The sequence below is a fragment of the Helianthus annuus genome, chromosome 15 (genome assembly GCF_002127325.2).
Source record: "Helianthus annuus cultivar XRQ/B chromosome 15, HanXRQr2.0-SUNRISE, whole genome shotgun sequence".
Taxonomy (NCBI): Eukaryota; Viridiplantae; Streptophyta; class Magnoliopsida; order Asterales; family Asteraceae; genus Helianthus; species Helianthus annuus.
The window spans coordinates 47,214,860-47,231,138 of record NC_035447.2 but is presented as its reverse complement, the minus strand read 5'-3'; the positions used below and the strand labels follow the sequence as shown (position 1 = coordinate 47,231,138).

The following is a 16,279-nucleotide window of genomic DNA, read 5'->3' as shown; positions in this document are numbered from 1 at the left end:
TCAGGGAAAGCTCACAAACGGCATCATATCTTTTGACAAAGTGAATTATATTGTTGAATTAACGACCAATTTGTTAAGTATTTCACAAATTTGCGACAAAGACTTTAGCGTACATTTTACAAAAACAGAGTGTTTGGTTTTAAAGCCAGGGTTTAAAGTCCCTGATGAGTTGGTGCTGTTGCGTGCTCTTAGGGTTAATGATCTTTACATATTAGACATGAGCACTGCAACACCAACAACTCCTCAAAAACAATGTTTTGTGACAAAATCTAAAGCAACTGAGAAAGAGTCAATTATGTGGCACAGAAAAATGGGTCATATACACGTTCGTAAAATGAATTTTCTTGTGCACAACGATTTGGTAGAAGGTGTGAATGTTAAGAATTTTCATTTACCTGACGATTGTGTTGCTTGTAAGAAAGGTAAACAGGTACGGATGATTATACAAGGTTTTCATGGGTTGTTTGTTTGGAGAAAAAGGACGAAACATTCGATGCTTTGATGGTTTTATTCAAAAAGATGGAAACGGTGTACAAGCTGCCAATCAGAAGAATTCGGAGTGATAACGGAACAGAGTTCAAGAATAATAAAATGTACGAGTTCTGCAACGAGAAGGGGATACTACACGAATTCAGTGTGCCATACACACCACAACAGAACGGAGTGGCTGAACGAAAGAATAGAACCCTGATCGAGACCGCACGTACTATGTTGGCAGATTCAAAGCTTCCGATTTTCTTCTGGAGTGAAGCAGTGTCAGCGGCTTGCTATACATTGAACAGAGTTCTGACAGTGAAGAAATATAAAAAGACTTGTTTCGAGCTGTTGCATCGCTATAAGCCAAATCTTGAGTTCTTAGAACCTTTTGGCTCTCCGTGTACTTTCATAGATGCTGATGGTAAATTCGGAGCAAAAGCGAATGAAGGATTTTTTGTAGGATACGCCAGCCCGTTAAAAAGGGTGTTTGTACCGTGTCTGGGGAAAGTGATTCAGGTCCATCATGTGGATTGTCAGAAGCATACGCCGTCGCAAAAACTTCCCGGACAAAGATTCCTATTTGACTACGACAAACTCTGGGAATCGTTTCATCTGCCGTCCGAGCCGAGTGAGGAGGAACTTGCTCTCATGTACTTGTATCAGCAAAGTCAGTTACAAGAGCCGGAATCTAGACCGCTAGATGTTCCTACGCCCACCGTGGGTACTCACGATGATGAAGCAGGACCGAGTGGAACCGTTCATATACCGCCAGAGGAACCAGAGGAACCAGCTCCGTCATTTGACGCTTCTGACGACTCAGAGGAGGAACCCGCTCCTACCTTTGACGAGGAACCAAATGAGACATCAGAGGAGGCTGTTGATCAAATTGTTGATCTCGACATTTCAAATCTGGAATCGGAAGTTGTGGTGCCTGATACTGTGATGCCACGGACACTGTCTTACCATCCTTCAGAACAAATTATCGGCGATTTACAGAGTGGTGTCAAAACGAGACATCAGATAGATCAGGCTTTTACATGTTTTTATTCAGATATTGCTGATATGCAGAAAGAAGTCTCACTCAAATGTTTTATTTCGCAGATAGAGCCCAGGACTTACAAAGAAGCATTGACCGAGGATAGTTGGGTGAATGCTATGCAGGAGGAACTGCAACAGTTTGAGAAATTGGGCGTCTGGAGACTTGTTGATCTGCCGAAGAACCAGAAGTTGATAAAGACAAAATGGGCGTTTAAATGTAATAGAGATGATAGAGGAGTCGTGGTGAGGAACAAAGCACGTTTAGTGGTTCAAGGCTTCAGCCAGCAGGAGGGTATAGACTATGATGAGGTTTACGCGCCGGTTGCAAGGCTTGAAGCAATTCGCATCTTTTTAGCCTTTGCATCTTGGAAAGATTTCAAAGTCTATCAACTCGATGTTAAATCAACATTCCTGTATGGCAAGATTCGAGAAGAAGTTTACGTGGGGCAACCACCGGGGTTTGCAGATCCACTGAACAAAGACAAGGTGTACTTACTGGATAAAGCATTATACGGTCTACACCAGGCCCCGAGAGCCTGGTACGAGACTCTCTCGACCTACTTGCTGGAGAACGGGTTCACAAGAGGAACAGTAGACAGCACCTTGTTCACAAAAGAAGAAGCAGGCCACTTGCTGATCGTGCAGATCTACGTTGATGATATAATTTTTGGTTCCACCAACGACGATTTGTGTAAAGAGTTTGAGAGAGTAATGAAGAAGAAGTTCGAAATGAGTTCGATGGGGGAGATGAAGTTCTTCCTCGGGCTGCAGGTAGAACAAATTCCCGACGGAATCTTCATTCACCAGTCAAAGTATGTAAAGGATGTGCTAGACAAGTTTGATATGACAGATTGCAGTCCTGCATCAACCCCCCTCTCACAGAACCATGGTATTTGTCCGGATGAACAGGGAGTGAAGATGGATGAAACGTTATACCGATCGATCATTGGGTCTTTAATGTATCTCACAGCTTCCCGTCCCGACATCATGTATCCTACATGTCTGTGTGCACGATATCAGTCGAATCCGAAGCAGTCACACCTGACGATCGTCAAACGCATATTACGGTATTTGAAGGGTTGCCCAAGCATCGGCTTGTGGTACCCTCGTTCGGGTGATTTTACCTTATCCGGTTTCGCTGATTCAGATTTTGGTAGCTGTAAGCAGAACGCAAAGTCCACCACTGCTGGGTGCCAGTTCTTCGGAACTCGGCTCGTTACCTGGCAGTGCAAGAAGCAAACTGCAGTCGCGCTCTCCACGTGTGAGGCTGAGTACGTCTCAGCCTCTAGCTGTTGCTCGCAGATCCTCTGGATCCAACAGCAGATGCACGACTTCGGTCTGCAATTCTTGGATACTCCGATATTTGTGGACAATGAAGCGGCCATAAATGTTACTAAAAATACGGTTCATCATTCGAAAACAAAACACATTGAAATCCGTTACCATTTTATTCGAGATTGTCACGAAAAGAAATTAATACGGATTGAACATGTGGGCACCGTTGATCAGAAAGCTGATTTTTACACAAAACCGTTTGATAAAAAGAGATTTTATTATCTTTTAAGGTTAAATGGGATGAAAAATCTGCAATCTGGGAGGGTAATCGAGTGTGAAGCCGAATTGGGCGGCGATCTGACTTGAACCGTATCGGGTTGTCAATTTTCGTTTGTACAGTTGTATTTTTTTTCTGCTTTTCGTTTAAAAACAAAAACACAAAAATATGTTTTAGTTTTAGGGGGAGATATTCGCAGAAAAATACAAAAACATGATAAAATCATAAAAATCCAAAAACATTAAAAAATGCAAAAAGAGCTGTGTAGTATAGGGGAAATGATAGTACATCAGCTAGACGGGCACAGTACGCTAAAGATATGTAATGTATTAAATGCAATTAAGCAGTCTCGCTAAAGATGTGCCGGTAGGTTCTTACAGAATTAGTAGATCAGTTTGGGATATAAACTAAATTTAACTTGTGTTTTCGTGGGGAACACCTCTAGGATATATAGGTAACCCCTGAAATCCTGTTTGAAAGGTCCCGTATTCTGAGATACTAGGTCTTTATGCTCGGTGATATCTGGGGTATTATCCCGGGACTTCTGCTGTATGGAAATACTGACCTAGTCCCCGGATAATACTTTACGCAAAAAGCTTTGAAACATAAGCTTCACCCTCAGCATGCTGATGAAACAATAAAATTGATAGTCGCTGCTGTTGAAATGCAAAAGATCCTCTAAAGGGGACCCACCGAAAAGTCGAGCCGTCACCTCTCTGCTGAACGGAAGTTCTGACCTGAGCTCTCACGGTTTCGCATTTACCCCCAACAGATATCAGCTGTGGTATATTCACCTGTAAGACTAAATACTGGGATCCGGATACGGGAGTATATATTGAGGTGGGAACACACGTTAACGTTTAAGTCTCTAAAACACCAATAACGTATCTCGAACAGGTTGAAAATTTTGCGAGAATTTAAAGTGGATCAATATACCGACAATCAACGCGAATTGTTTAATGCTTAAAATGAAATAAGCTTAACGGTGCTTGTGTTCTGTCGACAGCTGATATGATCCCCTAACACGCTCACAAAAATATTGTGTGTATATATTTCAGTTTGTACAGCTTAAAACCCAAAAAGATTTTTGTACAGCTTAAAACCCAAAAAAAATTTTCTTTTCTCATTTCTTTTTCGACAACTGATACTGGGGATTGGAAGATCAAAGCCCGTGTGCAGATCATGTCAGTGACTGGTGAGGGTTGGGTAAGCTGTAATTGCAAACAAAGATCTGGTATGATGTTTGAAAGATAAAATGTGCAAATGTTTGAAACGTTGAAAAGTTCATTAATTTGAACTGTTTTTAAAACAAAACGACAGAGTACTTCATAAAACTGGTCAACCAGGGCCATTAACTTGGACTTGGTAGGTCAAACAGTTGTCCAGGGTCATTAAATTGGACTTGGTCAACTGGGTGTCAGCGTGTGATCGAAAAAGTTGGAAAAATGATTAAAAAATGAATTTTTGAAATATTAGAGACAGGTTCGCTCTTATGTCACCATCGGTTCGCCTTTTTGTCAAAAGTAACATGTTGGTCCGCTCATGAGAACATGTCATATAAGCGAACCAGATCTCATATAAATAGAACATGGGTTCGCTTTTTCTGTCATAACCCGGTTCGCTTATCTGTCGTTGTCTCTGAGGCGATTACGAGCGATTCTACTTGTTCATCGTGATTTCTTGCTGATCGAGCTTGTTTTCCTTCGATTCTTGATAGATTCTAGTTCATTACATCATGGGCAAGGTAAGTCCTCTCTCAATCTTAGTTCTTTCATGTTAAAAACATGTCTGTTGGTATGTTTGAATGAACGGATCGTGTTTTATACTTTTAACTGTCATATTTGGTTGAATAGAATAGTGTAGTTGTGTCGTCTGATGATTCCGAGTATAGTGTTATGTTTTAATTGCTAAGATTTGAGCGATTGATGAGTGTTGTCGGCAATGCATAGTTTCAGTTTCAGATCTAGGGTGATTTAGGCATGTTTTGTAGAAATCAAAGACACCCTTAGTCTCGGAATTCTGTGTAGATTGTGTTTCTGTAATCAATTTTAGGTTTTTAGCAGTTTTTACAAGTGTTGTAGTAGGACCGCTTTTGCAGACATTCACCATTAGGACCGCTCTTATGTACACCTCGTAGGACCGCATTTACGAACAGATAGCTCAGGACCGCTCATAAGTCATCTGTAAGACCGCTTATAAGAACCATTAGGTCCGCTCTTATGAGATCTTTCAGGACCGCTCATGTGTACCATATCAGGTCCGCTTTTAAGGCAGTAATCTGTTGATTCGCTTATGTGGCTAGGGATGGTTCGCTTTTTGTGCATTTTCTAAGTAGGTTCGCTTTTTAGTCACTACAGTGGTTCGCCTATAGGGTTGTGAAGTGTTTGGTTCGCTTTTAATGTACTATGCAGGTTCGCTTTTTAGTCAGTGTTAAAAATGTGAAATTTTTCTAAGTCTTGATTTCTGTTGTTGTTGTGCAGGCATCGCCAAACGTGTTATTTGATCCAGTACACAACAGTTGTATTGATTTAGATGTGGAGAAGTGTCCTTTATTGTCAGAATTCAACAGCATTTTGGATTATATGAAACGTATTCCAGTGAAGAAAGCAATGATTGACCAAAGACCGTTGTATAGATCACATATTAGTCGATTTTGGATAAACGCAAAGTATGATGAGGAAAACAAGGTGATATCATCAGTGGTGGAAGTGGATGGAAAGTTGGAGACTATTCTGGTGACTGAAGCATTAGTTCGAGAAGTTATGAACTTTCCTGATGAGGCCAATTACCCCACAAGATTTCTGGAACGCTTAGTGAAGGGTTGTATGCTGAGAATGGGATACAGAGGTGCTTTGAACACCGGAAACTACTTGAAGTCAAAGTTTCAAAAATCTTTCAAGTTCTTGATCCATTGTATTCTGATTTCATTGAGCCACACAAAGGGCAGTTTCGATCAGATGAGAGATTACCAAATGAACATGTTAACAGCGTTGGTGTTGAATAAGAAATACAACTTTTCGCACATAGTTTTTCATTATATGGTGGAGAATCTCACGTCGGATGTTAGAACCTGGAGATATCCGCGTTTTGTACAAATGATGATTGATCGTGCATACCCTGGAATTGATAGAAACATTAAGGGTGATCTTCTTGTTCAAGCTCACATGTCTAACAATACGTTGAAGAACCTGGTCAAGTATCATCCTAATCATCCAGAGCCTGATCTAGTGATTGAAAACTTCGGATTGATTAGAGATGCGAGCTATGTGGATCCTGATCCGGAAAATCATCAGAATTGGAGAAATCAAGAGGAAATGAAAGAGGCGTTGTATGCTGTAGAGTTAAAAATACTTCAGAGTTTCAAACCAACCAAGAACGAGTGGTATGTAAAGGAGTCGGGGCGTAGACGTAGATTTGCAACTCCTGTAGCTGAAGGTGAAGGTTCTTCGTCAAAACTGAAGAAGATACAAAAGAAGAAAAAGCAAACAATGTTAATTGATGAATCTGATGAAGAAATTCCTGAGATGAATGTTGAAAATGAACAAGAGACGACTGATGCTGAAAACATTGTAATTGAGACAGATTTGTTTACAACCGAAGCGTATTTTGTTGATAATGTTGTGGAAACGGTTACTTCTGATGTTCAAAAAGAAAAAGAGAAGGATTTAGATGATGTTGAAGGTGACGACGTTGATAAAGACACTACTAGTTCTTCTAGTTCGTCTGATTATGAAGTGATTGATGCAAAAGAACGTGAAAGACGAATGAGAGAAGAGGTAGAACAGGAGAAATTGATTAGAAAAAGGAAGAGGGAAGAGAAAGAAGATGCTCCTTATGTACCTTCTCCGGAGCATGTTTCAGTGTCACAATCTTCTCCGAAGGGTAAACAGAAAGCTGCTGGTCGAAAGAGAACTACACCAAAGATTAAAGTGTCAAAGCGCCCTCAGAAGATCAGGCAAACGCACGCTACACCTCCACGTCAACCAACAGCTCCACAATCTCCAATACATCAATCTCCTCCCAGACAACCAACACCACAACAATCACCAAGACAACCTACTCCTCCATCACACTCAACACCACCCAGACAACCTACTCCACAACGACAACCATCTCCTCTTTTTCAATCAACACCACCTCCACATCAACCATATTATTCTTCGCAAGATCTCTTTGGCACATCTCCACTCATCCAAGGACAACCTAGTTCTTCAAGTAGAGGTCTTTCGATACCGCAAGATAATCTGCTAGACGTTGATTTCGACTTTGCAAACAATTCGCAAGTGTTGAAATTGGAAAAGAGAATTGATGATGTGATAGCAGAAAATAAAAAGTTGGCGGATGAATGCAAAAAGATTGCTGATAGAGAAAAGACTCTTGCTGGTAGGGTGCAGAGGTTGGAAGGTGAAAACAAAGTGTTGACATTGAAAATTGAAGTTGATCAGACGGAAATCGACGTTCTGAAAGTTCGAGTGTCTGAATTAGAAGAAGAGAAGAATCGTCGAGAGAGTGAAAATGAATACTATAAGTTGAAGAATAAAGAGCTTATGGCTGCTAAAGCGCTACATGAACATAAGTTCTACATGCTGAATAGAGTTGTGGAAAGCATGTTCGAAACATCAGTGGAACAGAAATATGAAGAGTTGAAGCTAGAAGATCTTCGTGCAGAACGTAAAGCAGAATTAGAAAGGCAGATGAAAGATAAGGGTAAAGGAGTGGAAGGAAGTTCTGATATGTCTATTGTACCGTCAATGGTGATAGAAAATCCTGAGCCTATATCTTCAGTTCCTGGGGTATTCGAAGAAGAAACTCCAACGCCTAAATTAATTGGTGGCGAAGATGAAGAGGATGATGAAGATGATGATGAGGATGAGTTTGTTTATTCTGCAAGCAGTCACAGTTCTAAAGGTAATGATGATGATGATGCAGCAGGAGGTTCAGGTGTAAGAGTGACTGATGCCTCAAAAGAAAAAGTCGTTGAAGATCTGTTAAACGACACAGTCAATGAAGAAAGTGGTGAAGCTAAGAGAAAGGGGGAGTCGAGTAAGACACAGATTGTAGAGCATCATGAGCCTTTGTTTATGAGTCTAGATGCGTATAAAGAGATGCTTAAAGATGTAAACCCTGAAATTCCCTTCGACTTCGAAGAGGACTTAGAATCGTTTGATATCAATAAACAGCAAGATTATAAGTATGATTATGTTGAAGATGCTAATATCTACGATAGAGTTGAGGTTGAAGAATGTTCAGATAATGAAGAGGTTCCTGAAGATACTTCGAAACTTCCAACATTAATGGAGTTCTTTGCTGCTGAGAATAGAGATGAATTACTCAGAAAGTGACTGAAGTGGTGAATGATAATGTGTTTGAATGTTTGAGGAAAGAAGCTGAGCAGGAAGGTCAATCTAATGTTGATAAAGAAGGTCAATCGAATGCTGAAGAAATTGATCGTTCTAAATGGTTTAAAGTTTCTCATGAAAGAAAATTCAAGAGGCCGCTGAAGTTCTTCCAACGAGATCGAAATGTTTCGCTTGGCGATATTATTAGTTGGGGTTTTCTTCCGCAAGTTAACGCTTACGCTATTCGAAGAGAATATGGTGTCCAGTATTTTGCACGTTTATATGATATAATGTCATTACCGTGGTGGGACGTTGATGAATTAGCAAAGGTGAGAGTCTTGGAGTACAAGGTGAGACAGAATGATATCGCGATGTGGGGCTACATCAAGTATGAACAATTGAAGCCATTTCGAAAGTGGAAGCCTCATCGTCCAAAGCGTGTTCAGAGAATTGATCCAGAAACTGGAGCTGTAGAAGTTATTCTGAATATGAAACCTCCACGAACAATGAAGACAATTCCGATGCCAGAAATGGAACATGATTTTTATAAAGGCTTCATTGATTGGGTGTACAGTTGCAGAACGACTGAAGCAATTATCACATACAGAGCTGGTGGAGAGCTGAGGGATATTCATGTTTACGACCCTATGTGGTTAGTTAATTGTTCAGCAAAAGACATCGAATGTCTATTCATTCACAAGATTCGCTACTCACCAGCAGATAAAGAGCAAGCTCTTCAGTTCCAACGTGTTGTATCACTGTGTATTCAGAAAGGAATCACCTCTGAAAACAAGTGGAAATCTTCGTGGTGGTCGTTAGAAGAGAAGATGAAAAAGAAAGCAAAGCGTGAGCGTGAACGTGAAAATCAAAAGATGGAAGAAAATAGAGGAAAATTTATGAAGCAACAAGAAAAGGAAGAAAAGGCAAGAAAGATACAGAATGAGAAGATCAGGGTTGCTCTGAGTAGAAAGCCAAAACCAAAGGAAGAGAAATTCAAAGCTATCTGAAGACCTATATTCAAGACAAAGACTGCGGCTTCATCCAAGGGGGAGTTTGTTGATGCACAATGTCTAAAGCCTGCGTCTTTGAAACGCTAGATTAATGTATAGGGTCCAGATAGGTCATTTTGTGTTAGTACAGGGGGTTAAAGTGTAATTTTATGATTTTAATGTTGTAGGTCCGCTTTTGTGGCATGTGTCCACAAAAGCGAACCAGCTTTGTTGTCTGGACCGCTCTTGTGGACATGTCACATGAGCGGACCACTTTGTCTATAAATACCCCCGTAGTAGTCTTCATTTGTAACGTCTTCTGGAACTCAACGTCGAACTGCTGTCCGTACGACAAGCGTTATAAAGTGAAGAAAAAGTATTATAAGTGTGAATTCTCTGTTTCTACTCCATTCTGTTACATTTTTCTTTGTATCATGCTGAAAATGTGTTTCCGCCACATTTTCAGTAAGCACTAGCTCTGATTGACTCACTCGAGAGGTCAAAACTGATCCTACAATTCCCACCCGGGAACCCCATGCTTGGCTGTGTGAACTCACCTTGGGTTTGCTCGGTATGCTAAGTATGTGCTCAAAGTAAATCAATCTCGTCCTAAAGTACGCACGTATACAATGATCAGTTTATGTTCAAGTTGTTCACGTGTAAACAAAAATCAATAATCACCACGTAGCACTATGCGCGTATTCGGAATCATACAAGTCATGCATGGCATTTAACGGCAGTTAGTTAATACAGTTAACTTCTAACAGAGTCTAACTAGGTTACTGTGCAAGTTATCCAAGTTGACGAATTACAGGTCGGCGAATCATATTCTGTTTCGTCAGCTTCTCTTTGACGAAACACTATCTTGTTTCGTCAACTACCCTTGGCGAAACACATCTCCTGTTTCGTCAATTACCCCTTGGCGAAACACCCTCCTTGTTTCGTCAAGAATTCTATTCCGTCAAGCAAGTCAGTTCCGTCAATCATTTACATCAGTTACAGAATTATCACAGAAACCCTAAATGCCGTCATCGTCCAGAAACATTCATACGGGAATCATAAACACAGAATTCATACTGTGATCATTCAGGAATCATGGCATTCATGGATTACTAATCATAACAAAATCATGGATTAACTTTAGATCATTCTAGCATATGATTTAACCCTATTAACATACTATCATGCACCCGGATAACACGAATAACATTCTAACATGACTGTTCCCGAGCATCATTCAATCTAGTTCATCATCACAACAATCTACATCCCGATATATATATATATATATATATATATATATATATATATATATATATATATATATATATAAGTTGTAACCGATTATTCATACACTACGAATCTAGAATCATCATCAACATATACTCATATTTGATCCAGAAATCAATCATACACACAACATGTAACAATAATCAAGGTATCAATGAAACCGACTAAACAAACACGAACTAACCGAGATATCCGGGATGATAGTTTGATCGCTAAAGGGCTTGGGAAGAACACAGAGTTGCCGTCACACACACAAAGGAGTTCTAGGGTTTTCTGTTTTGCTAACGTGTGTCAAATGAACGGTTCCGTATAACTTATATGCGTCTAAGTGTTCTGGGCCCTTAATGGGCTTGGCGAATCAGATGGGCCGGCGAAACAGGCTGTTTCGTTGAGATGGGATTGACGAAACAGGCCTCCTGTTTCGTCGAGCTATATCTTGGCGAATCACTCTCTTGTTTCGTCGAAGAGTGCTTGGCGAAACACACTTGTGTTTCGTCGGGTTGTTCAAGTGTCAACAGTTTAAGTTTATCAACAGATTTCAAGTTATACAATCAAACACATAATCATGCAATCACAGAACACTTTATATATCACAACGTGTACATTACAAGTCAAACGACTAATCAGTCAAAGTCAACGGTCAAAGTCAACGTGCAATAAATGCGAAAGTGAAAGTCGAAAGTTTGAGTTGTCACATCTTTCATTTCGGTAGGCGCTAGACGATACGAAGCTCGTGCTATAGGCGCAGATCCTGGAAGGATGTCTATCCTGAATTCCACTTGCCTCTCAGGAGGTAATCCAGGTAACTCGTCAGGAAAGACATCAGGATACTCTGAAATGATTGGAATGTCCTCAATCTTCGGCTTTGGATCATTCACAGTCACTTGTGCCATGTAAATAACACATCCACCCTTCAAACACTGGGATACTTTGAGGATAGACACGTTACTGGGCAACCCATACTGTGTGTCTCCTTGGATAGTGACTGATTCACTGGAGGGGGTCTTGATAATGATAAGCTTTTTATCACAGGCAATTTGGGCTTGGTTATGCGACAACCAATCCATGCCTAAAACTATATCAAAACCAGCCAACTTCATTGGCAGGAGGGACAGCGGGATAGAATGGTTCTTAATGGATATTGAACATCCATCAAGAAGAGTTGAGGCGGATTCTAAGGTACCATCAGCGAGTTCTACCTCATATTTTATGTCTAGAGTCTTAATAGGCAAATTCAACAACTTACAGAACTTATGATCTACAAAGGACTTATCAGCACCGGAATCAAATAAGACTCTAGCATAAGTATTATTGATGAGGAAGGTACCTGTTATGACATTATCATCGGTCACCGCTTCCCGTGCCTGCATTTGGAACACCCCGGCATTGTTCTTCTTAGTCTCTTCAGGCTTTTTCGCATTCTTGGGGCAATTGGTCTTGATATGCCCCTTTTCATTGCAACCGTAAAAGGTTGCATCCTTAATGTTCCGGCACTCAACAGACTTGTGCCCTTTCTTCTTGCAGATCCCACACGGTTTGGCCTGTGGGTCCAGGTTGCATTTGCCAAAATGCCTCTTGTGGCAAGTCTTGCACCTGGGCTTATCACCAGTTTGCCCTTTCTTGGAACCAGAGTTCCCCTTTCCTTTCTTGTTCGACTGAGAGGACTTATCATCCTCTCTCTTCCTCTTCCCCTCTTCAGAATTCTTCTTCACCCTATTCCTCACAAAATCCAAAGTGACGGATAAAGATAGATCCACAGCGGATTTGTAGGTGGTTGGCTTTGAAGCCTTAACATTCCCCTTAACTTCAGGGGCCAAACCACCAATAAAACGCGCAATGCGCTTGGGCTCAGGTGTGACTAGATACGGTAAAAGCCTCGACATGGAATAAGAACTAGTCACATAGGATCTACAGTCTAGATCCTTCATCACAAGGGTGAGAAAATCAGTCTCTATGCGCTCTACTTCGTGCTGAGGACAATAAGTGTCCTTAACCAGATCAACAAACTTCTCCCATGAAAGATTATACAGATGAACCTTCCCGGTGGATTGTACAAGTGCTTTCCACCATGTAAGGGCATCGCCCTTAAAAGATTGGGAGACGAACATAATCACATCCTCTTTAGCACAACCGCTAATATCTATCACCGTTTCCATCTCATCTAACCACTTCATACAGTCTATTGCCCCTTTTTCTCCTGTAAAGTCTCTTGGCTTACAGGAGACAAAATACTTGTAGGTACAACCCTTGGCATGCCTAGGGGTAGGCTCAAGAACTACCTGTCTCTTGGGTATGCTACCCTGGTTAGACGAGTGCAGTGACTCACTTTTCCTGTGAGTATGTGGCTGAGAATGGGTTCTCGAAAGAGTTTGAGACCGAACAACACTCGGCACTTTAAATTTAGCTTCTACCGCTTGAGAAACCGCTGCGGTGATTAGAGCTTGCAGTTCGGCACCAGTAATATTGATTCTGGTGTTGCCCTCTGCTGGATGACTGTTTGCTTCGTCTGAGCCAGCCATTTCTGAATGCCATAATATAGATAATAATAATATTTAAATTACATATAGATTCATCGCATTGATGATCCAATGGTCATGGTATTATTAAACCATTTAGACCATTTCAAGTCATAATTATAAGTTAATAGAATGCATTATTCTTTACATTATTAGGCAGGGGAAAGATAGAAATTTCATAACTGCCAATGTCGTAAAAGACATTTTACTTATCATTAAACTCGTCTCGAAGGACATTTATATAGCTTAGGAAGCTTGTCACAAAAACGAGTTGAGATTTTAACTAACGATCTCAAAGATCAGTGATCTTTTAAGGTCTGAACAAAGTTCATCGCCTTTTTGACAAGAAGTTTATAAGTCGTACTTTCATTGTCATTTTACACCTTTGCTTAAAGCGTGCATCTCAAACGGATATCTTGGTGTACACATCACACTGATGTTTTCTAGCCATGATTCGCATTGATCATATTGGCTTTATGCGACTTGGAAGGATCCAAGTATTTTTTGGAAGCTTGTGTGGTTTCTCGTACCGCACAGCTGGGAATGTTAACATGTTTTCAGATGTTAACAAGGATTTGCTATCTTAAAAAGGTTGTACCATCATAGCCAATTAATACTTTGGCTAGGTTATACCTCTAAGAATTTCTTTGGCAGATCAATTATAAATTGAAAGAGATAACAAGGTGTAATAAATACACAATTAAAACCAAAGTTGAAAACTTCATTACGATGAAAACAAATACAACTGCCCTAAACGGGACTTAGAAAAAACACAAAATACCCGCGCAGGGGCATACAGAAAGGAAAATAAGTCCACGCAGGGACTTGATTACAAATAAACAAGAAACAAAACAACCCTCTACTTCTTCTTTCCCTTGATAAGGTTCGCGAGACCTTTCATGAAGCTATTATGCCTTTCCTTGTTCTTCTTAGTCTTATGCTCGACCTTATCCAACCTCTCTAAGATTTCCTGAGTTTGTTGCTGTTGCTGTAGCTGCTGGGGAGGAGGTAGCTGGTACGGAGGATACTGATAACCCTGAATTGGGTATTCAGCTGGATGCATAGGAGGGTAAGTAGAAGGATAAAGGTGATGATACTGCGCAGGCGTAAGATATGGGTCGTGAGTTCCATATCCCGATGGATATCCCGACGGGTCTCCATAAGGATTGTACCCGGATGAACCTGGGTACGTTGGGATGGGGTTATCAAAACCCACAGGCGGCTGATGTGGTGCATAAGAAGCTTGCGGAGGATTAGCCTCCGGTGCCGCGGTTTGAGGGTCCACCCAACTGGGGGTCCTCTGGAATAGGGGGATAGGAACTTGAACCACGAGGAGAACTGAAACGGGGTCCTCCTCGCACGGACATGTGTGCATTCCTCCTTCGCCTCGGAGGCTCAGGAAGTGGCTGCGGTGGCTGCTGTGGTGGCTCCTCTACCGGAAGTGGTGGTGGTGAGACAGCTTGAAGTTGAGGATCTTCCAACGGTGGTTGGGCTGGAGAGCTATGGTAGGAAAGGGTGAAATACCAGTCATAGGTACCCATTCTCTCCTGGAAGGAGTCGGGCCCATGGTATGGGGATCCCTGGAACGGAGACCCACTAGATATGATGATCGGGTGGCCCGGGGTTCCTGTTTGCATTTCCGGGTCGGGGTCATCATCCATCTCCATTTCCTGAGAGAAATGGTCCTCAGGGCCCAATGGATTGGAGCCAAGAAAATCGTTAACATAATCGGCTGGGTTGAACTGTGCCGGGGAGTAGGGAGAGTCAGAATGATGAAACGAGTGAGATTGCAAAGAGTTATGCGACGGGTAAGATTCGTGCGAATGGTGAGATTGTTGAGAGTGGTGAGAGTGTTCGGGCTCGTCTGGAGCAAACGGCCAAAAAGACGGGTGGAAAGAAGGCGATGAGCTTAGCGAGACTGAGTGTCTTTCCGGCTCAAAAGGTTGACCCCACATATCATGAGAGTCGGAGGTAGAAAAGGACGCCGATGGAGTGCGTCTGTGTGATGGTCCTGCTGACGATGGTCCCCCACGCATGGGACCCTTGCCTCGTCCTCTTACTCTTGGAGACATGTTGGTGAATTTCCGGTTGAAACAAGAAAACAAAAATAAAACGAAACATAATAACAGCAAAGGAAAGATAAAGATACATCCTAGGTCATTTGCCTAGACTCGAGAGTCTAAGGAATGTGCTTATTGTGTCATTGAGATTAAACACAAAAGGTTAGTGTTTAATTCACTCAATGTTGGCTCTGATACCAACCTGTCACACCCCAATATTCCACGTATTACCGGTGGGCCCAGTGGGGAGTATCGTGACGTAGTTGATATCATCATTGTCAATACACACAATATTATAGCACAGCGGAAGGCTGGGTAAATAAACTATTACAAACCATACTGTCTGTCGATGTTCGAGTACATGAATAATACAGACTGGAATGTAATAAGATCCACAGGCGGATCATAAAGTACAAGAAAACAAAAACTACAGACTCCGGGTATCTATGGGATTTGCAAGATCCTCTATAACACCTTATATAGCTCCAGCCTATTACGAGAAGTACCTGTTAATTCAATCTTTAGGAAAATACATCAGTATACACTGGTAAATACAATTTAGCTGACTCATTTTGAAAACATTTAAGAAAATTGATTTAGATGCACCTGGCACAAATCTTTTATAACTTGGGACAATCTTTATTAAGATCTTGTATACAGCTTTACATATTTGTCATACAAGTGGGGCCGGTTTGGAAGCCGGACATGATTAACTAACTCGCCACTTATGGAACCCACAGAGGAGTTATCCCCAACTTGTGGGTAATTTAATATTTAGCATTTGCATCTGTCAGGTGCATGCCTGCACCCCGTGCATAGGTCGTGGCCATTAATAACTTAAATGAGCCGAGGATATCCAGGACACGGTCGTTAACCCCCAAATGTTTATGTTATCAAATAATACAGATTAAAACGGGTCATGCGGATTTATTAAATCACAATCCGACAAAATAATCCCATACCCGACCAAGCGGTATTAATATACCGTATCCCAAGCCCGTATAGGGAAAATAAGTTA

The 16,279-nt window shown here is 41.3% G+C and overlaps 1 protein-coding gene across 1 annotated transcript; it reads right to left on the bottom strand.

Annotated features, from left to right (window-relative positions):
* Nucleotides 1-14,060: 14,060 nt before the first annotated feature.
* On the bottom strand, nucleotides 14,061-15,273 carry LOC118487451 (trithorax group protein osa-like). Its single transcript, XM_035984309.1, has 2 exons — nucleotides 14,563-15,273; nucleotides 14,061-14,501 (listed from the first exon to the last, which is right to left on the bottom strand). Exons 1-2 carry the CDS (start codon nucleotides 15,271-15,273, stop codon nucleotides 14,061-14,063), a joined length of 1,152 nt encoding a protein of 383 aa, XP_035840202.1.
* Nucleotides 15,274-16,279: the final 1,006 nt, after the last annotated feature.

Coding starts and splice junctions, on each gene's coding strand:
- LOC118487451 (XM_035984309.1), bottom strand. CDS start 15,273: ATGTCTCCAAGAGTAAGAGGACGAGGCAAGGGTCCCATGCGTGGGGGA. Junction 14,502..14,562: donor GGAGGAATGCACACATGTCC/GTGCGAGGAGGA, acceptor CCCCTATTCCAG/AGGACCCCCAGTTGGGTGGA.